The 25,564-nt window shown below is 34.7% G+C and overlaps 1 protein-coding gene and 1 long non-coding RNA gene across 3 annotated transcripts in view; one reads left to right on the top strand and one right to left on the bottom strand.

The window, feature by feature from the left end:
• Positions 1 to 25,564, bottom strand: part of ATG7 (autophagy related 7) — a 105,869-nt gene that overhangs the window by 11,305 nt on the left and 69,000 nt on the right. For both annotated transcript variants that reach the window (XM_081320011.1, XM_081320012.1), the window contains exon 17: positions 21,948 to 22,070. In XM_081320011.1, the coding sequence (XP_081176137.1) occupies positions 21,948 to 22,070 (123 nt within the window). The remainder of the gene's footprint in view (positions 1 to 21,947; positions 22,071 to 25,564) is intronic.
• LOC308663526 lies at positions 12,262 to 14,262 on the top strand. Its single transcript, XR_014025426.1, has 3 exons — positions 12,262 to 12,395; positions 13,628 to 13,718; positions 14,144 to 14,262. It is a non-coding gene; the product is annotated as an uncharacterized lncRNA (long non-coding RNA).

Below are 25,564 nucleotides of genomic sequence, written 5' to 3'. Positions count from 1 at the left end.
TGAAAAAGATTACAATATTTGATTCAGGTGAATCCTCTTGTAATTTCACGATTGGATTACACCATTGGATCACATTGGGTACATACATTTTGGGTACATACATACATATTGGAACAGTGGATATGCATCCATATTTAGAAAAACCTTAAATGGTTTTAAAGCCAAATAACAAAAAAAAACAAAAAACAAAACAAAAACAAAGAAAATTTTGCAATGCAAATCAGGTTGTTCCACCATCAGAATCTGTTAAATACATCTTCTCATTTAAGTAGAAAAGTTGATGCAAACAAGTTGATGCAAGCAAGATTAGCAGTTCTTTAGTCCAAAATATTCTATCAAATTTTGCTAAGACACTATAACAGCATGTAGGCTATAAAGGCTATTTTTAAAAAATTTAGAGCAAGATCAAAAATTTAGGATATGGGTATTAACAAATGAACTTGTGCTGGAAGCATGGCTGGCCAGATGACTATTAGGTGAATAGCCTAAGACTTCAGCTTAAACAATTGCTGGAAGATCAACAATTGTCATAATGAGAATGAATTGTTTCAATATTCGTTATTGAAGTCATATTCCCAAAGGCTGAGTGGTAGGAATTTCCTTCTGAATGGAGTGTTTTAATATTGCTGTGTCTGTTTTGGCTTCAGGCTACATATTAGAAATGATAAAAGTAGTTCTTTCATATATTTTAAAGTAAGAGTTGTTGTGCTGCCAGTATCAACATGAGAAAATGCTTTTGGCGATAAAGAAAACTCTGCTGTAAGTACTGGACAAGTGTGAACAGAAACTATTTTAGCCAATCAAAGCAGTGGCTTATCTCATCTCAGACTATTTTTCCCTTACCTTTTTATATTTTAGCCTGATTTAATCATTATTGCTTTGGCAATAATTATAAGGCAAATTCAGCACAATGTTCTCTCACTGGAAGGTGAAATAATATCTTTATTTGGTTAGCAAGTGAAAAGCATGCAGGACCAATACCCATCTAACTTTTCCTCATCATTCATCCAGTCACAGTGCTACACTGAAGGGAATGTGGAGAAGTAAAAAAGTCAAGATGGTGGCTGCAGTTGTGCAATCAAAGACCCGATCCTTCTTTACGAACTTCACACATGCCTGTGGCTACATAGTATCAGGAAAGGTTTGCTTCTATTCAAAGAACCACGATACACGTTCCATGAGACTAGAAGAATCTGAATGCAATTTCACATGGTAGTTACATTTAAACCTGGAAGGAGTTAATGGTATAATATTTCAATCATTTGCTAAGAGAAAGTACAAAAAACATTTTCTTGGGATACCTAAATGCCTGTGCGTGATCCTGTTTAGTTCTTGTGGTCTTGGACAACACTTCTAACTTATTTTAATCTATATTTTGCTGTTCTGTTACACAAATGTCTTAAGTAATGTACAAAGACAACTAAAAATGCTGTTAGATAACGCCCACTTGATCACAACAGCTTTGTTTAGGGCAAAAATTAATCCATAGTATCCACTCTTAGCCAAAGTCCAATTTATGTTTGGGGAAAGGGGAAAGAACACCACAAGAAAGCATAACACACTCACTTTACCTCTCAACTAAATCCTTCCTCCTTTGAAGTGAACAACTTCAGATAACCCATGCTTAACAGTTAGAAATGCCTACTTAAATATCAGTTTTGTTGAAGCAGTTTTTCAGGGCTCTTTTTGTCCCTTAGTATGAAAAGACTGGAAAGCATGATGAAAAAGTTTGTATTTTAGAATAACAGTTTAATTGTTTTAGCTGGAACAGCACAAAAGGAAAAAAAATAAGCTATCGATATTTTTTTAAAAAATCCCATTTATATCCCACCCTTCTCCGAAGACTCAGGGCGGCTTACAATCTAGAGCACAAATCAATGTGCTTAGCAATATTTACTGTAATTGCCATTATGCAGTTTGAGTAGTACCAGTAACTTAAATAAATAGTTTTAGTAGTCAAGAGTAATAATTATTGTAATAATTGCATTAAAATATTATAGCATATATTTCCTATTTAACATTAATCAATTTAGGTCTAACAGAAAAACATAGAGCTAAAAATAATTCACGAATTATACTTCACTGACTTGGCAGATGTTTCAGTGGATGTGGGTCAGCCTGCACTTTTTAATATTCTCATGAGTCCTGTTAGAACATGTTCATGGAGAATTAAATCTATATCTTTTTTATAAGCTCTGTTTCTCAGATCTCAATGCATGAATTATACATTATTTTATTTGCCGAGTTTTTGAATTTTATTGTTCCAGATTATATCATAGAATTCTAAACACAATCCTTATTAGTTCTATTGAAAAAGTGACAAAATACCTGTATCTGTTCTTTGACAGTTGGAATGAAATAGCTTTTTTAAAAAAATAACTTCTTTAAGAATATACAGAACTTCAAATTACAATTCTTTTATTCAACATATACTATGGAATTTTACTATTTCATTATGCATTAGGCTTTTCAAAAACAATATATAAAAAGTACAAGATTTTTATTAAAAAAACTATTTAAAAAGTTAAAATATAAAATACAGGCTCTGAAGATTATGTTTAAAATTGAATCCATTTTGATTACCATTCTTTCTGCTGAAATTCATACAATTTCTTACAAGTAATTAATGACAGTCAGGAAATATAATCTAAATTTTTATCTAAAAGACGTAACACTTATATTAGTATTATATTATTTCCAAAACAGAATGGGAAAGAGATTGGTGGAGGAAAAGACAATGACTTGGATAAGATCAGAGATGGTGAGTTTGTCTTTACAATATTGCTCAACTGAAATTTCAGTCAGAACTTCCAAGCTCACTGCTTTGGCTAAATTAGATTTCAGTGTTATATAATTTACTCATATTTAGCTTTACATTTTCTAGACAGACTTTTAATTAAACATAATTCCAAAACAGGAATTATTTAACAGGACTTAACAGAATTAGTTAGGCAGTATTAAATTAAATCACTTAAACAGGAATTAAACAATACCAATATAATAAACTTTTAAAATGTTAAAGCAAGCAGCTCAGAGATATGTAAAGATGAACTCCACACTGGACTGTTTGCATTGTGTCCTCTCTTCCATTGCCAAAAAGTATGTCCCCTGAAGTTGTGAACTTTCAAAACACAATCTTGTTAAATCTTAACTAGTCAACATATTGGATGCTCTATCAGATATCCACTGTCTTAACTGTACATAAATGTGATTTTATAACATCTGAACCATACTTTTCTGAATTTGACCAGGCAGATATTAATATATTAGAGTATAAAAGTATTCATATATTATTTTTTTAAAATAAAACTTATATGCTGCCCATCTTGTGACAGTATAGATCACGGGTGTCAAACCCTATAGAGTGATGTGACATATTGTGACATTTTTTGCCTTTGTGGAGCTGGAGTGGGCGTGGCCTGCACATGAAGCATCCGGCCCATGGCCGCCAGTTTGACACCCCTGGTGTAGATCATGGGTCTTTAATCTTTTGGCTTTCCTGGGTTGCATGAAATGAAGAGGAATTGTCTTGGGCCACATATAAAATATATAATATAGTTTTATAATATAAAAATCACATAAAAATGTTAGAAGTTTAGGATATCGTGGAGTCTGATATAAATACACAATTTGTAATATTAAAAAAATATACTTCCTTTCTCTAAAAACAAAATTTTCAGTTTTTAAAAGTTAATAGCAGGAAAGATAGGGGGGGAAAGAAACCTACAAAAATGTAATCCTTTAAATATTAATCAAAGCTAATTTGACATATATATTAATATTATATTAAGCAATTTAACTTAAGCAACCTGTCAATCAGAGAAGAAACACAGACTTGAGTGTCCAGGTCATAACAGGCTGAAGGACGCATATTTCAGAGTATAAACAATAACTATTGATATGAATCTATGAATCTGAAATTATACTTCTCCAGCAGAGGAGAATGGTTTTGACAGGCTGCAACTTTTAAATCAGATTAGCTAATGCAAATAATGGCCTGGGAACAATAGAGGGTGTTGTTTCCTGAATCGGTGTTGCTTGACGCACTTGGAGGGACCCAAATGCTGAATAACTGTTTGATGTTTGAACAGAAGTAGCAGCAGATGTAGCTGTGTTTAACTGGATCGCAATGAATGTTCATTTTCTATCTCAAGTCATTTAAAACAGGCAATTTAAATTGGTTTTAAATATATACTTTGAACTCTTTAATAAGTTATTAACAAGGAGTTACTGACACTTTTCTGAACATAATACAAATATAATACCATACCTTAATTAAAAATTTAAATGTATTTCAGCTTATGGCTTTATTTTAATAGGTTTGCATATAAAATCCCTTTCCAAAATTGAGACTCTCTCCTTATGAGACAGGCTTTGATTCATCAGAGGGCTCCCCTGGCAAAAGAGGGAGACAACATTTTTATGTTTTATCTTCCTTCCTCTGAAAGTCCCAATGTTACCTTGCCTCTCATGCTTCTCTGAGTATGTATTATCCAAATGGAGCAGAGCTCAGAAAGCATCATCAACAACAAAAACTCTCCTCCCTACTACTAGGAATATTTTAAGAGCAGAATTCCACTTATGGCATCTCAGGACCCAGCCATGCTTAGTCAGGCTGACTGTGAAAGTACTGACGTGTAGTTGTATTAAGTAATAAATCTTGCCTTACATAGATTAAATTGGTCCTGATTAAGATGACTTTTGCAAAGCAGTGCTTAAATTGTTAATATCCATTGCCAGAGAGGGTACTTTGACATTCCCGTTTAGACAGTTGAGAAAGAGTATACAAACTATTATAAAGAATATACTTGTATTATTTTGGGGAAGGGCAAGTCAGTTTTGATTCATACCTTTTAAGAGATGCAGTGAAAGTCTTTAGTATCCCTAGCCATTAATACTCATCCAATGGGAGATGTACACGACTTCGTATCCTTGCAAATTTGTGGTCAGCATTCATTATTTTGAAGGCAGGTTGACTTAAAATACAATTGTTCTGTTTGGATGTAGTTGTGGCTATAAATTTTAGCGCATATAAATAATGATTTCCTATCTTCCAGGGAAAAGCCATCTTTCATTATTCTCATCTTTCTCATACATGCTGCCCATTCAGCTCCATACTTTGGTTTATTATTTCTTCTGATTTTTTTTCTTTGCATCTTTCATCTTTTCCTTTTTCCTTGGCCATTTCATACAAAGCCATTTTCAAAAGAAAAAATATATGTAAAAAAATCAATTAACATTAAATCTTAATAAGTGACCAAATGTTTGTATCAAAGATAAGTGTCTGAGTAGAGTAATCAAGCCACTGTCAATTGTGGTCCATCTGTTTATCAATTATATATATTTAAAATGTGTTCAACCTTTCATTACTAGTGAAAAAATCCAGATGCTTTTATTATATTAGGAGCACAAAATAAGTTCTGAATAATTTTCTCAGACAGATAAATGTGCCATCACTATCTTTCTAAAATGAATGTGCTTCCTTGACAAAATATAGTCTTCATTCCTAAAAGAATTTGAAACAGAATTTCTTTGAAAACGTTAGTAAGTGAAGTCTTCATTCCTAAAAGAATTTGAAACAGAATTTCTTTGAAAAAGTTAGTAAGTGAAGTTGTATGCCACTTATCACACTTATGCTATCTGCTCTTTTAAGTTCATGCCAAATTCCATCCCTTACCGTCATAGCCACTTACAGAACAGATCTGTTTAATTTCAGCCTTGGAAATGCATCAGTTGACTTTGGAGACATTCTCTCTGAAGGCAAAACAGAATGCTTTTTGGAATGAATGTATTCTTGGGTTAATTTTAATGCCTGGTAGCCTAAAGCCACTAATATTTTAGATGGAGTGGTTTCCAAAATCTGCTTCCAAATTCTACATTTTAGGAGACGGGCTAGAACCAGCACTTCAGTGCACAAGGCAGTATATTGATCAATGTCTGAAAATGCCAAGTATGGAGAGATGAGCAGTCCTAAATCTCTGATGCCAGTAAAGCTCGCCCCAGCCCTGTTTTCCCTCAGTCTGAATTATCCAGTTCCACAAACTAAGTCTTAGCTGACCCATGAGGCCAAGAGGGAAGTCACAATATCCACAAGTACAAAGTCCATAACACAAGTCCAGGGTTCCAAAAACCAAAGCACGGTTCAAGAGTCCCAAAGCCCAGGAGCCAAGACCAAAATCCACAAATGAAGTCTGAAGTTCAGAGCCGAGAAACACGATCCAAGATTCACAAGGTTGACTCAGCCTTCCATCCTTCTGAGGTAGGTAAAATGAGGACCCAGATTGTTGGGGGCAATAAGCTGACTTTGTAATAATGCCGCTTGGGGGGGGGGGCGAAAGCCCTAATAAGCAGGCATATACATAAAATGAAGGCTATTGCTAAGCACATTGATTTGTGCTTTAAATTGTAAGCCGCCCTGAGTCTTCGGAGAAGGGCGGGATATAAATGGGATAAAAAAAAAAAGAGAGCATTCATGAAAGCCAGGAAGGTGCGCATCAAAGCAAATAGGTGTTCCCAACAAACACATCTTTCCCCCAAAATGCAATTAAATCTAGATGTTCCTTGTGAGGAGGGACGGCTCTGTTTACTCGTGAACAACCTTGCCAATCTCCTCTGTGACTACCTGCTCCACACTCCACACCCGTGGATCAAATGGGGGGGAGCTGTTCCTTGTCAGGTGGTCTGGAGACTGTCATCTCCACTGATCCACTCCAGCAGGCGGCTGTCCATCCAACTGGCCGTCTCTGCACTGCCAGATGGCCCTGAGATTGCCTGGTCCTCAGCGCCTGGACTCTTCGCTTGTTCCAAGGGGGCAATGCCATCTCTATTGGTGGTCCTGGTTCCAACTCCTCCTTTGAACCGGGATCTGATGGAGCCATGACATGAGCCAGAAATTTTGGTCATAGGTCATTGTGATTGTTAAGTGGACCACCACACAACTCTTATGACCATTATACAATAGTTGTAAAGTGAGTAATTAAAGTCTTTAAGCAAGCCATGTAGTTAAGTGAATCCAGAATAGCCAATGGGATTTTTTTTGCTCTTTTCTGCTGGTGATTGCAGGATACTACAACCAGTGGTAGTTGCAGTTGCCAAGGGCCCAAAATGTGATCACATGACTGCATAATCTTTTGAGGATGGGTCATAGGTACCTTTCTTAAAGTCCACCATAACTTTGAACAGTTGTTAAGTGTTTATTTTTATTTCATATGACCTGACACTACATATAACTCATTAGCAAAGAAAGATAGAAAGCTTGAATGGAAAACAAGGTAGGTAAACATTATTTCACAATACAGATATTTTTAAAACTGTCCAGAATAAAAATAAAAACATGAATGAGGCATATTCCCTAATTTGATAATCTCCCCCAAACTTTGTAACTCTCATTATTTCTATTCTGCATACATGATGGATTTGAGGAACACGCATTGTTGCTTCTATATACTAAGGCAATATCTGTGTATTGATCCTTCCAAACATGTACAAAAGCAAGAGAGATGTTTTGCTTGTAGCTTTCTTCAGGTGTTCAGTTAAACACAGATAAGGCTTAAACTGGGATACTGAATACCAGTATGTCTGCAGCTTCACTTTCCTAGGGCCAAAATTGGGCAGAGATCTGTAGTCAAGAATAAAGTGATGTCCTTGAATCTTCTGATATAATCAGAGTTCAAAGTTTGTCACTGGTTCATCAGAAGACTAAAGGCAACAAGTTATCAGTTTGAATGATAGTCAGAATTAAATATACACACAAAAGCAGATTGTGGAGGAATAGTTAATGCAAAACTGAAACAATAACAAATATGTCTCCAAAAGATGTCATAAATCATCGCTTTTGTTTCAGAACTGCCTTTAATTTCATATTTGCCATGAAAAACATTTTTAAATCTGGAAAAATGTATGTATCTGCTGAAATTTCATTTTGCGGAAAACTCCCAAGAATACCATGGACACCCAAGAAAACAAACGAACAGATCATTGAACAAATCAACTCAGAGTTCTCACTTACTCTGGACATATTAAGCAAAAATCTAGCTCTGTGGAGACAACTCTGATGCTGGGTAAGTTGGGAGAAAAGAGAAGAGGACAACCAGCAGCAAACTGGATGGACTCAGTTATAGTACACCTCTGGAAGATCTGAAGGTTCAGGTTAAGGACGGATTATGGAGAAAATGTATCTATACATTGCTAAGAGTCAACACTGACTTGATGATACATAATAAATCAGTCACTATTGTGAGTAACTGATAGAGCAAAACTAAATGTTGTGGTACGGTGAAGTAACCAGGTCAGTGCAGTCCTTAGGAACTCTGACAAAGATCTTTAAGTAGACAATGGAAATTGCTTTTTTTCCCAACTAGTAAGGAATCATTTTAATAGAACGTTTAAAATGAATATTTATCAATCATTTATATTTCACTTAAAACATCATTGTGATTCACTTTTTCTCTTTATATTGACTTGATAATAGAGCCATATCATATTTATAATTTATAAATATGTGTATCACTTTTAAAATATGACATAGAGGGAACTGATGTACTTCTAATTTTGGGAAGTAATTTTGTGACAGTTGAACTTCTTCTCTTTGGCTCTCTAGGACCTGCAGTTTTACAGACTGTGATGCATTCACATGATACTTCTCCAGGAATAATCTAATAACTTAATAATATAAAAATACTTCATAACCACAAATACATGGATATTTAAAGTTGATGCCTTGATTTTAAATCTTAATTTTTTGCTGAAGAAAAATTATTAATAAATGTTTTCCTTTAAATGACAGTTGAATTTTTAAAAATTCAATGTATGAATTTAAAAAAAATAAATTCAAACATCCCCATCCCCATCTCTTATGTAACAAAGGCCAAATGCATTTCACATATGTGAGCATAGAATACTGGCATTAACCACACGTGAAACAAACTGTTGGCAAGAAAATCAAAACTGTGCGCCATTTAGAAAATTGGAATCAGAACAATGTAGCTTTTCCAAAAATGAAGAAACTTAACAAAAGAAAAGAGGAAGTCGTAATACTCTGTGGCAAAGTTAGGAACTGCATCCAAAAAGGTTCATTTACTTAACTATACACTAATCATTAAATCTCTCAAGATTTAAGATTGTCTACTTAAATACAAAGTTAGGAGAATCATAATACATACTCCTTCTGTTGATATATCCAGTAATTTGCAAGCTAGAAATTGCCTCATCTGACAACAATAATTCAAACGATTACATCTGACGGCTTTTTCATTGTGCTAAACAACTGAAAATTTCTGAAATTCCTATAATAGGTGCTACCATTCACACACTCACTTATCAAACTCAAACAACTGTTAGTTGTTTTGAGAAAACTACAAGAATAGGAGTTGTACTTACCTCCTGGGGGAGAGTGTTCCAAAGAATGGGGGCTACAATACAGACTGCTGCCTATTCCAACCCACATTGCCCCTATACTTTTTTCAGAGCGGTTATTCCCAGCAGATCCTCTCTAGATGACTGAATAGATGTAGAGATTCAGTTTTGATGAGGCTTTGCCTGATATATCTCAGTATTCTGCTACAAAACTTTAGAAACCAGGGTTTTGGACTGTACGTGGAAGCTTACTGGCAACAAATGTTAAAACTGGCATTACAACTGGTGTTGTTTAAGACTACACAGAATGACCTAACAATATCCTGCCCGGCACTGTTTTTTATTCCAGTTGCCACTTCCAAGTTATTTCTAGAGGCAGTCCCATTCTATAGTGTGTTGCAATAGTCTCATCATGCAGTGATCAAGTCAACGAATGAAGGTAATTCTGGTCCAAGTGCATTATCCAAAGTTGGGCAAAGGTTTTGATATCCAGGGCTGATGTTTGAGCAGGATCCAAGAATACAGGAGGACCCCCAAATCATAAGTCACCTCTTCTAGAGAGGGCATGATACTGTCCAAAGTAATTACAACAGCCAATATTTACTGATTTATTCATACTTCATATTTATGAAGCCACCCAAATCCATACGAAAATAAAAATGAAGTATGAAAACAGTTTGATGATTAATCCTATGTAAATGGCCTCACAATCTCCCAACACAATCCATCCTTAGAGGAGCCACCCACTCATTCTGACTCAAAGCCTGGGGAAAGAGCCAAGTCTTTAGAACTTGTTTAAAAGAGAGCAGGGCTGCTTGAATGGGGGCAGATTGAATGTTTAAGGAGATAATGTTTCAGAGAAATCCCATCTGATGGCATTGCTTCATGGAAAGGCTAGGGTTAATGTGGACTCATACAGAATTGGAGTTAACACCTATATTAAATCTAAATAATAATAATTAATAATGATGAAAAGTAATCCCAGAAATCCTCAACATCCACAGAAATCTGAGTTTTGCTAGGGTGGAGCCTGAGTTTGCTTTTCCCCCTCCAGAGCACAACAATCATGGGATAAGACCTTGATGTAATTATAGAGTGTCCTAATTTTTTATACTTTGCAGCATCAATACTGAATACAGGCATACCAGTTTGAAGTAGGGGAATCTCTACCTGGAAACACTACTATGAAACTGATTTTTATTTACTTTCATCAGGCAGCTGAAACATTTAAAATCAACCCTTAATTTATTATGTCCTATACTCTAAGCATGACAAACCTATTGTCTTACATCTGCTGATGGACTCCAATTTGCATCATACTAATGGTTAGAGGTAATGTACCACAATGCATCTGAACAGCCATAACCCCAAATAATTGTAAGTTTTTTTTAAAAAAATATTTAATCATAAACAAATTCTATCTTAGGATCTGATTTTTAATAAAATACATCTCCTTCCTGGGTACTGTTTTTTGTATCACTTGACCTCCTTCCCCCTAAGATTCACTGTAGTATTTATGAGTACTGCTCCACTCTACCACTGAAATATTACTGCTGTTGTGAAGTGATAGCAAGGTACCTCAACTCACAACCTGGGGAAATCGGCTCAATAGTTTATTTTTAATCGAGATATACCTCCTTGTAAAAGGCAGCAATTTTCACAGGGTTAGCAGTGTATCCACGTCATTTGGATGAACTCCTTCTCCCCTCTAGCATGATGCAAGATATATAAATAGTATGAGAAGACTTTGGTGGACACTTTTGTTTCTTAAGGAAAGGGAAAAGCAGAGCCAAACTAGTATGAAGAGAATAATTTTGTATTTATACAAATTTGACAAATAAATAATAAATACATTTGAGCAAGTCTTCAGGAAAAGAAAAGGAAAACTCTTCAGAAAAGCAAATATGCTACCATTGTAGAAGATGAAGAAAAACTGGGATTAGGGAGGGTGAAATCTAGAGTGAAGAGTATTCGCACAGATCATGCCAAAGATGTCTATGATGTAAGATTTGAACACAAACCCTTGCATGAGTTGTCAGAGGCAACAGTGTAGAAGCAATATATGTTTTAAACATACAGTTTTGTGCCTGAAAGTGTAACATCACTATTAAAGAAAATACTCTTTGTTCTTCTAGTCTATCCTATTATTATAATACTTTAATTATATTCTCTCTGGACAGAAGCCAAAAGCAAGGCAAGCTGAAACAAAGGGAAAGTATCTTGTTTCACATAATATTGAATAGGGTTCTTTTTTAGCATGCTCTGACAAATCAGTCCCGTTAAAAAAGACATAAAAGCAGAAATAAAATTATCATTGTTTCCAGCTGTTGACACAGTAGAGGGGTACTTAGAGGCAAATAGTTCAGTTGTTAATTTTTTGGTATCCTATCAAGAGCCAAGAGTAAATGTAGATGAATGTAGGCATCTTCACCCCCTCCAGTCAGGGCAAAGTCAGGCAGATGCTTTCATTCAGGATTATTATTTCAGCCCCAGCCCTGCAATCTAGTCAGTTTAACAGAAGTTGTTATTATTGGTTTTAAAACCTTCAATGTTGAAACTTTATACCAATCTTACCCAAGCTGGTTCCTTGCAGCCACACTGAATTGCACCCTTCTAGCAATCATAATGACTGGGGATGGTGGAATATTCATGCCCAAACTGACTTCAAGTCCAATTCATATGTTGGAATTAAATTGGGAAAGAGGACTTCGTCCTTTTTTTTTATAACCTATGAAGAGCAGGTAAAAACTAATAATATGGTAGCAATTAATTTGCAGGGACTTCTTTTTTTATAATCTGATGTTTAGTTCAATAGACTTTTTTTTAAAAGCATATTTGTAAAGTATACAAGAATTGTACCCTTTTAAGGTTTTCTTCCTCAGAATCATCAAATGACAAAGTTTGACAGAAGGATACTTGCTTTCTCTCCTTACTATACAAACTAGCTGGTCATACCTATGTAATCTCATGGAAGAATAAGAATAGAAATATGAGACAGAAGAAGGACAAGTGAAAGAATGCATGATGATACGGACAAAAAGGTTTGGTTGCAATATATAAATGGATCGATAGGAAAATATTTGGTTGAAAGACTTGAAATTTACATTATGTTCTAATCTTAAATATACTGTTAGTAAACCTGTTATTCATCTCAAAATGCAAAATAAAAGCCAAATCCTAAAACTATAATTAACAAGACTTTGAGAATTAAACACCAGAAACAGTCATTTCTATAAGATAAAAAATATATATAAAGCATATTAAAATCATACTGTTCTTATTTAACCAACCAGAAATTAACTAAATTGCAATTCATGAACAAAAATCTGACACCTCTTCTATTTAAGCAACCGCAATCAGTTCCTTAGATGTAAAATGGTCACTAAGTGAAATGGTTACAGAGAGAGAGGAGGGAGGGAGGGAGGGAGGGAGGGAAGGAGATGCAGCTGGCGGTTGTTGTTGTTTCAGATAAATTTCTCTCACACAGCTTTGCCAACATTACTCTCACTCTGGCATGCTTGGTTGTCAGGCATTTGGAACTTAGTTATATGTGTGCACATTACTTGCAAAATGTTTTTTTTAAATCACCGTATTTGCAAGCTGTGGCTATATTTTCAGTAGAAATAAACATAAGTTTCCATGTAATACATTACTCTATTTAAACTTCTATTTAAGCCTTGAGCATCTTATTTTATGTAAGCAAATATTGTAATGATTGAGTACATAATTTAAGGTTGAAAGCATTAATTAATATTAAGACATTATTGGCTTATTTTGAAAACATAAAATCTGTAAGGCATTTAATATAAGAAATGCAGAAATACTTTTGCATGTAGTCAGCAACATCATGATAATCCTCAAACTGCTTTTTAAATTAACAGTACAAATATAGTATGTGAAACAGTGAGTGGGAGGGAAAGATAAGGGTTAGCATTTTCAAAAATAGAACATCTTGGCCAGTGATAGCATAGAGCATAGAGAGGGATAAGTGTCCTGATTATTTTACAACATTGGTGAACATATAGTTTATCTAAAAAAAAATCAATTTATTACACTTCCTTGAATCAGGATAGAGAGATATATTTTAATGTATGTATTGGAACCTCCACCCTAAAAACTAAAAATAGTTTTCTGGGGTTTTCCGTCTGACTCGTACATTTCTTCTCCAGGCTAGAAAAGTTTTTATCATCAACCAGCAGCTGAAGAGAGATATTTTTTCCCTTCCATGTAATGTAACCTGTCTTTTTTTTATAAAAAAAAAATCTGATTGCAGGACAGGAAGAGGGGGGAACTTCTGGAAACAACTGCTCCTGAAAAGGGAAAACTGTATAGGAGACTCATGAAATTGCAAAATTCTGTCAAAGGTACGTTTTTAGTTAAACGATGCAATTTGCTACCACACTAAGATGACTTTAAAAAAGTATTAGTGCAATATAGGACTATCCATGCCTCCTTGAGACAAGTTTGTCTCTAGGCATATTGGCAGCATGACCCTTAAGTACAAAGCATTGAAAAGCAATGGGAGTGAGCACTGAATTCATGCTTCTTTGTGAACTTCCTAAATGTGGTAGTGTAAAGAACAGAGACTTCACATATTGTTAATACAATGCTTTTTCTAACTACATTAGGCCTCCTAGCAACTGCCTCACACTATTGTCTTGTATTCATATTGTTGTCACTATGTCCTTCAAAAATGTACTGCTTCCAAGCCATGAATGTCCCATCTTGTACATGTGGCCTGCATTTTTTCCTCCCTAAGTGTAATAAACAACATTGTTTTCTATTGCAGATATTTTTCCTCTCACTCCAGACTTCCAACTTACCCAGAGTAGTAGACTGTGATTTCATTCTGTCACCCTAGTTGATGGCCAGACATTCCAGTTTTGTACATTTTTGCAAGTTTGATAAGCAACATATCAGTTCCATTATCCAAACTATTAATAAAAATGTTGAATAATACCAAGTTAGATTCCAGCAGGACCCCGCTGGTTACTGCTCTCCAACTTGACATTGACCCTCTTAGCCAGTCAATTGTGGATCCAATTTATTTTAGTGCCATTCAAATCATGTGATAATGATGATGATGATGATGATGATGTAATGTGATAAAAAGAATGTCAAATGGAATCTATCAAAAGCTTTGATGAAACTGATGTAGATTATAAACATAGCATTCCCCGTGTCTTCTAGTGATTTTACTTGTCAAAGAAGGCAGCATGCATCTGAATTATTACTGACAAAACCACATAGAAATATGCCTTAGCAATCATGGCACTGGCTGCAAAAGGTTGCATATTACCTGCTTTATTATGTTACACTCCCTGGTTGATAATTACTGGGATCCAATTTTCCCCCCTTTTACTTGCAAAGGATGGGCATATTTGTTCTTCTTCAATCATCTGACACTTCACTTCTTCTCTAAGACTCCTTTGATTTAAATCAACAAAAACCTAAAGTGAACCTAAGAGATTATTTGCTGGTAGGAGTATTTTTGATCCAAAAACATTCTTGCTTTCCAGTTTGCCATTATTTACTTCAGTATGACTTAAATTGCCACATGAAAATGGTTTTCTAAATGCAAGCATGAATTTACAAGTGCAGGTGTTGGAATTGGAATAATGTTTTTTTTTCTCCTGGAAGAGTTCCTCTGGTGATTTCCTTACTCAGGAATAACACAGTAGAATATCCTGATCTTTGATCATAGGAAGATGGTTGTGAACTAAATACACAACACAGGCATCCTTTCTGACTACTATGTTGACAAATACCTATGATTTGAGCTTGTAAATGTCTCCTATCTGCCCTATTATTCTTAACAAGTGATGTTAAATAGTAAAACTCCATATTTAACTCATTAGAAAAAAGTTCTAATAACATAGGAAAGAAGTTGTATGCAAATAACCTGTATGTTATAGAACAAAATAGAATCAGATATGTAGGCTATTTTATGTAGGATGTATTCTAAAGGGAGGTTGGACAACCAGCTCCCAGAAATGATTTGGTTTGGATTCCTGTTAGATTTTGTGGTCTAAGTCACTTTTTGCAAGTCTAAGATTCCATAATATTTGATTTGTATACTGAATATTCCTAATTCAACATGTTATCTAAAGGTAGACTTTTGGCCATTCTTATTTTTTTTATTGCCAAAAAGTCACAATGAGGCTGAAAAAAATTTGCAAGATTTATACAGATACTGAAAAAATTAAGCAAGTTATATTTACTATTATAACAAGAAAAGGTGGTATAATTCCATGCAGGAAAGCTTTGCTTCTATACTTATTTACTTTTTCCTCGTCACCTCTCTCTTTTAAAACAAGTTCTACTTATAAATGTCCTATCGAATAGAACTCATTTCACTTTTCAAACAGCTTATGCTCTGCATTGTTAGCTGGCTTTGTTCCACTTGGCTTCCAAACATTTGCCATGGTCTGGTGGTTGGCTTGTTCTCCATCTTTTAACTTTATAATCATAGTTTCTACAGTCTTGTTTTATTTCAGTGCAATAGTTGTCCAAAAGAATTGCTCAACTTAGTTGTACTGACCACAAACTAAATAGGCTGTCCCTAAAGGTTCCGCACAGCCAGAACAGACTAATTTCTACCAAGCCAATAATTTGAAGAATAAGAATAAAGGTATTGTCATCTGAAATACCAAATTACTGAAACTAGTTCATAGAACAGGACTTATTTTTCCATGATGAAGCTAAATTGAAGATATTTGTGCTATTTTTAAGGTTATTCTTATCAGTTTATTTGTAGGTCCAAGCTACTCATTACTCAAAGAGATTATCATTTTCACAAACCACTCCCAGCTTCCTTAGTTCTCCCACTGCAGTGGCTATCACTTGCTGGGAACTTTTATATCTGATGGTGCTCTGTGATACATTTTTAAATTAAGCAGCTACGTTCTTCTTGTGTAATCTGAAGCTTGCTCCATTCCGCCTCTTGGGGAATTTGTTCATTGTTAATGGACTTTGCGCAATAATTTGCTACTTTCATTATTTCGAATACTGATTCAGTAGAAATTTTTGTCTCACATTAAACACAATTATATCAGAGAGAAATGCAAATATTGTAACAAAAAAGTATTAAATAACTAGTAACAGAGCTTACAACTGTATGCCGTGAAGAGCATATTATTGGACATGGTACATATATGAGTATTTTAGTATATGAGTATTTATTTAAAAGAGTCATCCACAAACTCTCTCTGCCACAACAAGGTGAACTGTTTCTGTTTATAGTAGGGATACCCACACAATAAAGTCATGATTGTGAAGATGAATAACAACTTTGTTAGCCTTTTCTATGAAAAACAGCAAGAGGAAGGAGCAGGGAAAGTGGTTTACGAAATATCGTACTTTCCACTTCTCTTGACAACAGGAGGAAAACACAATGCAGAGGACAACCAGATCATAGTATCATGATATCATGAAGCCCCCCAAAATCACTGTCAGGTTAAGTACATACAAAATGGGAATATATACATACGTACATACATACATACATACATACATACATACATGACTATATTTTGGAACTTCATGGTGTGATGTGAATAATTAAAATACTCTTAAGTGTCATAATTAATCTTGTATGAATAGAAAACAACTTTAAAGAATGAATGACATTCATATAGAACTAATATTTTAAAAACTCAGTTTATAAGATGCAGACTTGCTTTGAATAATTCATAGAAATGATATTATGCGTTTATGAAATTGACATCTGGAAATAATTTGTGCAAATGAAACTATGACTTTCTCTTCCAGTTCCAAAGACCTACAGGGGCTTAGATACCATAGAACTATTCATTTGTGTGTTGATAAACCATTCTATAATTTATGTGTTTAATTATAGCAAATATGTTTAATTCTTACTTGTTGCAATTCTTACTCTTTTGAGTTATTAACAGAAAGTGTTTCAAACAAGCTATTTATAATTTACTGCAATGGACGCTGCTGTAAAGAACAACAACCAACATGGAAAATCACACATTCTTCACAAGGAAATATATTTTAAGCAAATGCTTTTGAAATTGATTCAAATGAGATTTATTTCAAAAAGCTGCTTATATGAACTTAAAACATGGTCACATTAAAATGATTTTAGTGCCAAAAGAATACAAGCAATTATAAAGTTTTATCGATGTTGCCTCCAGGTAAATGGTCTGTTTATGAGTATCAGTTACAAACCAAGTTACATGAAATTGAGATCTACAGACCAATGCTGAGAACTGTTTATCTGTAAACAGAAGGAGCAAACAGAGATCAAGGAACAGAGAAAGGGAGCAGTGGTAAATTTACCTCATTGAGCAAAATGGATCCTTCTATCTAGTCTTTCCCTACCAAATTTAGCTGGTGTGTTTCAGTTCTCCCAAAGCTTGGCATTGGCCCTGAGTCCCAAGAGCAGAGAGGAATATGGACTTTGATACTCTGACTTGAGCCTGAATTTTGTGAGTGAAATATAACCTAGTTTCCGACTCTGGTTTTAAATGCCTGGTGAATTGTTGGCTCCCTCAGAACTATTAACTTGCCTATATAGCCAGTCTTCTCTAATATCTTACAGCCTATGAAAAAAGATAGGTTTGTAGTAACATATATGCCTTTGAAATCTTCTGTGAAACATATGTTTCATGGTAATATTAAACACTGTGATTATTTATATTCACCCAGCAAGCCATTTTCTGCCCTTACATACTAGGTCAAATGTTTTCTGATGCAATATTCATGGAACCCTACAGAAGAATCTGCCTCAAAGTAGAAAATTGGGGACTTTTGACCATATAATTCCATAATAGTTTCGTCACAAATCTTGTTTATAGGTTTTGCAAAATCTCTGTTCTTACTAATTCTTACTGAACTAAAATTTAGGCACTTCTGATTCTTCAGCGACTGAATGAATATAATTTCACCATGACTGTCCATCAGCACAATAATTGCTTCTTTGAGTTAGGCTGTGCTTGTATCATCATCTAGCCACCTTGACTTCTATCAATCTTTTTTTCAATTGTCTTATTTTTTTCCATGAATCAAGCTTGTTCATCATGACAATTGCCATCATGTTATATGTCCAAAATATGTAAGTTTTAGCTTCACTATTAGTGCTTCCAAAGAGCAGCCTGATTTTACTTCACCTAGTACTCAATTATTTGTCTTTTATGTTTTATGTTTTCCCCATCAGTATAATTCAAAGAGATCACTCTTTTTTTATCTTCTCTGCTAGTTCAGCTTTCCTAGGAAATATGTTACTTTTAATAACATTTACCTTTGTTATCATATGAAAAATAACTGCAGTTCTAAATATATAATCCCAGTTAAAAAGTTTTCACTTGAGAAGAAGTAGAAGCTAAAAATGAGTGGAGGGAGACTGGCAATATAGGAGAGTGAAATTAAAATGTTAACACTAGTCCAATTACAGTAAGCCTCTTTTAGGTTAAGTAGCAAAATACAGGGGGGGGGAAACAAATAGGACATTTCTGAAGGATAATAATAATGCATGAGGATGTTGGGAAGATATTACTTTGATATTTATGAAAAAGTATTATTTAAAAATAGTATGAATTATTGGAAACATGAAATCACAGTCTCACTGAAAATGATAGAACAAAATTTGTATGTGATTTTAAAATTTAGACTAATCAATACTTGGAACATAATACAGCAGGCATTACTGTCCCTGAAAAGTACCATGTTTGGGCTACTGATGTAGCTATCCCAAGAGAGAGTGATACTGAAGACAAGGAATGGGAAAGGAATACAGTATAATCCTTCAAAAATGCAAAAAATATGGAAGAAATACCGGTAGTTGTTTATGGTATCAATTATTAGTGGAACTCTAGGTGCAATATCAGGAGGACATAGAATTTGGATTACCTGACATTGGGATAACTTAATGAAAACCCAACTACAAACAATAACACTAATAGGCACCTCATACATAATTACTCCCTTTTACAATAGTGTACTTCAATGTTTAGCTTGTGTAATTCATATTTGGTGATTTTTATTTAGTTAGGTGATCCCAGTCCATCACAGCATGTTACAATATTTACTAAAGCTTAGTGTAAATCCTAATATATATAACTTTGAAAGAATGAAAGGAGGAAGGAAGGAAGGAAGGAAGGAAGGAAGGGAAGGAAGGAAGGAAGGAAGGAAGGAAGGAAGGAAGGAAGGAAGGAAGGAAGGAAGGAAGGAAGGAAGGAAGGAAGGAAGGAAACATACAGGATACAGCTATTCAGTACTAACTAATGCCTAATGGTTAAGTTTGATTGTAACCATTCAAACTAACCATAATGTTGTACGACTAGTTATAAATGGAATTGATTTCAGAATCTCCTTCACATCTAGATGAATAAAAAGACAGATACTCTTTCAGACAAAGCAATGCTTCTTACAGGACAGACTTTATAACTAAACAGTTATAAACAGGCAGTTCATGAGTCATAAGACTGTGGAAAAAAGCAGCAGCTACCCATGTTTTGAGGAGAAAAAATGCACTCTAATAATGGGTCTCTGGTCTTTACTCCAAACCTATTTCCTGTAACAGAAATGTGAAACCTCAGTGAAAATAACTTCACCAAAACAGATCAGAAAAAAAGAAAGTATAGTTTATTTTGGTCTATACCATGGCCACATTCAGGCTCTAATAATAAACTATAAGAGACCTAAAAGCTATTCAGAGCTGAAAGTAGGACTTGATAAGTTTAGGCAGCTGTTAGTACTTTTGAATCCTGCAAATGCTCAAAAAAAAAATTACTCTGGGAAACATCACATAGTTTACTAGCTGAAGAACAGCATTCACACAAGAACTAAAAAATGATGGTCTGGAGATATACTTCCTTATTAATTTACTTGATTTATATGGCTGCCCAGTTCACAAATTGAGACTCAATGGCTAATACCAAAACAGGACCAATAACATAAAGAAGAAGAAAGAAGACAACACAGTGTTAACTAGGGCCAATCCATAATCATTCAATATTCCAAACACTCCAAGCAGCTCACCTAGCATCTTGGTCCAGGAATTGGTGGACATCTACCAGTTTCCGATATCTACCAGCCATGTGCTTTTAGTAAGTTCATGAGAAGGGCATGAAAGAAACAGTGTATCTCCATTTTCCTTGGCATCAGAGGCACTGATATCATGGCTTAAATTAATCAACATTGGCTTTACTCATGTGCCACATAATGGAAAGAAGCCAGGAAAACACAGCATCTTCCAAACTAACTTGGAATGTTTCTCGGGATCCTTGAGGACACATTTTTATGTTTTGTATAGGTTGAAAATAAATGTATCAAGAGTTGAATCTGTATATTCCTACATGACAGTTTAGGGTCAAAATTAGGGTCATCCAAGAAGAATATAGGCTAGATAGTTATTTTCATGTAATAATATTTAATAACCTCATAAAAACAATATATTTTATCTATCAATTATTAATTTAATTAGTAAGGGCAACATGCCTAAATAACATGATTTTTTTTGCTTACACAGAAAGCTGTTACAAAGATACACTTAAGATACACCTTGATTATATAAAGGAAGAGAATCATACTCATTGCGTCACGTGATATGTCACAACATATCATGACTTTTTTCCCATTGTTGGAGCTGGGGTGGGCACGGCTTCCACGTGACCCATCCAGCCTGTGGGCTGGAAGTTTGACATCCCTGATGTAAAGGAAACACTGAGTGTGCCACACTAGATGAAGTTATTACTTATATTATGCACTTGGAATACATGGAAATGTGGGGTGGGGGGCAATGCACACAAAGAAAGGTAACATGATGCTTTTGAGATGAAAAAATGAAAATTTTGTGTTTTCCCTGCAAAAACAGCATATGCCTCCATCATATATCTATTATTCTCTGGAAGCTTGACAACAACTTCATGCTATGTACATTGTTAGCCACTGATGAAAGGACAGTAAGTAAGTTATGAAGATACAGTATAGTTTAATTTATGGAGTTACAGAGTTGTAACACACAAAATCTATTGGAGTTTGGTGACTAATAAATTTAAATAGGATAGGTAATACATTTTAGTTGCTAAAATGAACTAGCTTTTGCAAAACTGAAAACAGAAATATAATGTCGCTTTACCCTATAATAATTAATTTGATAGTAGTTAACAAGTAAATGCAACATTTTACCATAATAATGGCACCATTAGCAAATTTTTAGCAAATCATCAGCAAATTTTTCCTTTAGTCATACCTTATATTCACTCCCATAATTGATTGACTCATTGAATATGTGCCATCTAGTTGTTTTCAACTTCTAATGACCTTATAGATAGATAACTGCATATACCTATGTAGAATTAAATAGAAACTGTTTTCTATTTAACTTTAACATTATAGTGAACTGAATGCTCTGTGGGCGGTGGATATATGGTTTAATAATCTGATGGAGATTTAAGGAAAAATGAGTTCTAAGTGCTGCATGAATCTGATTCGTGCAAATTATGTGAAAATATTAATCAGCAATAATCTTCCAAAAAAGCCCCACCCTAAGTTGTTACTAATTAATGAAGTTGTACAGCAATAAATCCTACTCTTATTTTCTTTTGTTTATCCTTGAAGTACCTTACCTCAGCAGCTTGGGTCTCCTGATGCAACAAAGTCAAACCTGTAAGATCTTCTAAGAACGAATGGGAAGAATTAAAAACCTTTGCTAGGAAATTGAAGCCTTCTTTTTCATACTGATCAAGGACCTGTCAGAAGAAAGCAGAAGGGACAATATTAATTCTTTGTAGTTATACGGGGATCAGAGTTTTTGAATATGGTTCTTAATATAAATTTACAAAGTAAGGAATTGCAGCTTCCTATTTACAACACAAATATTTGTGTTTCTGCTAACAGAATCACGTTTTTATACCATTTAAATAAATGGCGTTATGAATCCCATCTTTTTGAGGAAACATAGCAAATGAACAGCTAATTCGGACTTAATCAGATCCACTTGTGAAATCCAGCAACCTTTCGAGCAATACAATTTCTTTTCTGGGATGATAGCTTTATAAAACTTGCATTATTTTAGCTAATCTGAATGAAACATTTTCAGTGACTCACTATGATGTAAGATTTTTCACTTCAGCTTAAACAAAACACATTCACATTCTTTGTATATGGTGAAATGTCAATACATTAACATTCAGTCATATTTTGGTGGTTAGTGGCCAATATGTTGTACAATAACAATGTTTGCTTGCCCATTTCTTTAGGCCTGGCATTGCTAAAATCAGTGAATTACAAGGAATTTCCCTTTAACAGAAATCATTTATAAAAAAGAGGGAGAGAAACCTCCCAGCATATTCACATTAAGGAATGAGAGTTTTTTTTAGCAGAGGATACAAAGAAGATACTCCAAAATCTTCATATCATTTGTTAAATTCTAGAGACAAACCCAGTGCCACTTGCCAATTTTGTAATACATTAGAAATTCTATATTGGGCTTCTAATCATATGTATGCATAGTAAGAATAAAGAGGCAGCAAAACCAAGTAAAGAAAAATAGGTTAATAGTTCAAGAATACATTTGTCTGTATGAATTGCTACTGAAATATTCTAAAGGAAATGTAAATATTGAATTAAGAAAATGTTACAGCAAGGTTGATCTGTAACAATTTCTTACAAGCAACTGCTAACAGGGTATGTTCATTATCTTGTGGAGTTACAGAAATAAACATGTAAAAGGTAGAAGATGAATCAGGATGTGGCTAATACTGATTTTGGTACTTATTCTGTTTTTATCTTAATTTTCACAATGGAAGGATGCTTCTTAGTAGCATATAATAAGCCTAATATAAGGCTGGTCTCTTTTAATACTCTCATTAAATCTGTTTTTCCCCCCAGAACACCCCACTTCCGCATAGCTGACTCAGGAATTCTGGGAGTTGAAGTCCATGAGTCATAAAAGAGCCGAGGTTGCCTACCCCTGCCCTAGGGCTTCTCATCATGGGTACAGAGCCTGTTAGATAACAAACTACTGCTTCCAGGACAAACAAAATACAATTAAAGTAGTTTTATCACAAAGCCATCCATTTCTCCTCAGAGAGCAGAGCCAAGCAGTATGGTAAGCACTCTTTCAAAGATAGAGCACAGACTGTTCTTATCTGCAGACAGAAAGACAAGACACACACACACACAGACACAGACACACACACACACACACACACACACACACAGAACCGGTTTAAGTTTGATGTTGGAAGAAACAGAATTATGAGGGAAGGTGTAAATTAGGCCTTCATTAAAGCATTTGTCTTTAGGAAAGCCTTGAAAGTGATTATAAAAAGATTGTGCACATACAGTTGAAAAGGCAGTCCAAGAAACAAAATCTTTTAGGGGGGAATTAAAGCAAGGACCTTGGGGAAAATTAACTTTCATTTTTAAAGATCCAGGATTAAAACAAATGGCTCCTAGCACATGACTGCATTAAACTGAGAACTCTTTGAGGAATGTTTAACAAGAACGGGCTGGCAACCTGCAGTCCACAATTCCTGTCAAACTGAGATCCTTATAGGCTAAAGGATATATACAAATGACAAAAATAAATAAAAGGGAGGCTTGGAAACATTTCAGACTTAAGCCCGCCAATAAAATAAGTCTTCAGTAGCAAATCTGAAAATCCTAGACTTACTCAATGCCATAATGATGCCACAACACCCTTTGCCACCAAAACTTGATTTTAAAAGTGTAGCCTGTCTGTTCCTTTCTTGATATTATTTTGGTACATGTTACATAGAAAAAATAATACTAGAGATCATGGCAAAATGTAGGTAACAACCCAGGTAGATGCACAGAAATTTCTAGCAATTTCTGTGGCATGCTGAACTACATTTACAAACTTCAATCAATGCCTTGGCTTTTCCAGTTACCAATCAGTCAAGAGCATCATATGATTTATTCTGTTGAAAATAACAATAGAAAACACATAATACTTTGGCCAGATTGCAGTGGTAAGATGTATAGGAATCATAGAAAACTACATCTTAAGATGTACATTACACTGAAAAATGATTTACTGAAACCAAAGGAAGTATAAAGTCTGTGTAGACCAAATATAGGGGTTTACATACAAGAAGCCATGTGAAAGTGTAAAAAGCTTTAAGACATTGGGGATATCCGAAATGTAAAATTTGAAAAGGAACAGTGGAATAATGTCAGGCTTGAATTCAGGGTCGCCTCTCTCTCTATGGTGAAGTAATAATCACTTAATAGTTTAAACAATTATTCTCAGGAGATCCTGCAATATCATTGTCCCATCCATGATGCTTCCTGGTGCTTGGAATCTAGCCATACTTAAAATCATTTCATTTCATACAAATGAGGTTTCAAATATGATTTGATTCAATCAATCAGAATAGAGCTGGAAGGGACTCCTGCTCAAGCAGGAGACTCTATACCATTTCAGATAGGTGGCTGTCCACTTTTTTTCTTAAAAACCTCCAGTGTTGGAGCACCCACAACTTCTGAAGGCAAGCTGTTCCACTGGTTAATGACTCCTGCATACTGAACCTAAAAAATAATTTCACTGGTAGGAATTGTCTATCAACTGCCCTCCTTTATTTTACAAAACGACTTCGACATGCCTTCTGCTACCTTAATTTTGCCTTGCTGAGTAATACTCCTGAAAAAATACTCCTGTGTTTGCTCCAAAGTATATTATTCCTGTCGTAGATGATCACAGGCCCGTTTGGTTTAAGAGAAAAATGCATTTAGTTGATAGTTGTTCTCTGGAGCTTTTTTTCTCGTCTCTCTCTTTAAAAAAAAAAAACTTTACTGTTACATGCTTAGGTCAAGGAACACTTCCTTCCTTTTGGATCCATCAGTTCCTTTGCTAGTCAAAGGAAAGAAAAGGCAGCCCATACATGACTTTTAACAGACGCTTATAAAATTTTGAACGTTTGCACTGAATAATTTCCTTGATATTTGAGGGGACAGCAATGAAAATGTAAGCCTACAGATCTCTCCAATAGGTATACCATTTGCCTAGAATATTCAGCACATCCTTTTACAGCTATAAGAATTGTCAGAACGAAGATGAAGGGAAGACACAGCCAATAGAGTTCTGCAAAGTAAAGTAAAAAAGAGGGGTGAATTTTGTGCCATCGTTTATGTAGCACTCCCACATAACTGTCTGATATAATCTGGACAGACTGGCATTAAGACTGCTGTGGGAGGTATTGGATACCTTTCAAAATGT

This window comes from Vipera berus (assembly GCF_964194415.1).
Source record: "Vipera berus genome assembly, chromosome: 2".
In the NCBI taxonomy this organism is placed as follows: domain Eukaryota; kingdom Metazoa; phylum Chordata; class Lepidosauria; order Squamata; family Viperidae; genus Vipera; species Vipera berus.
Note: the sequence above shows the minus strand (reverse complement) of the source record. Positions and strands in the feature narration are given on the sequence as shown.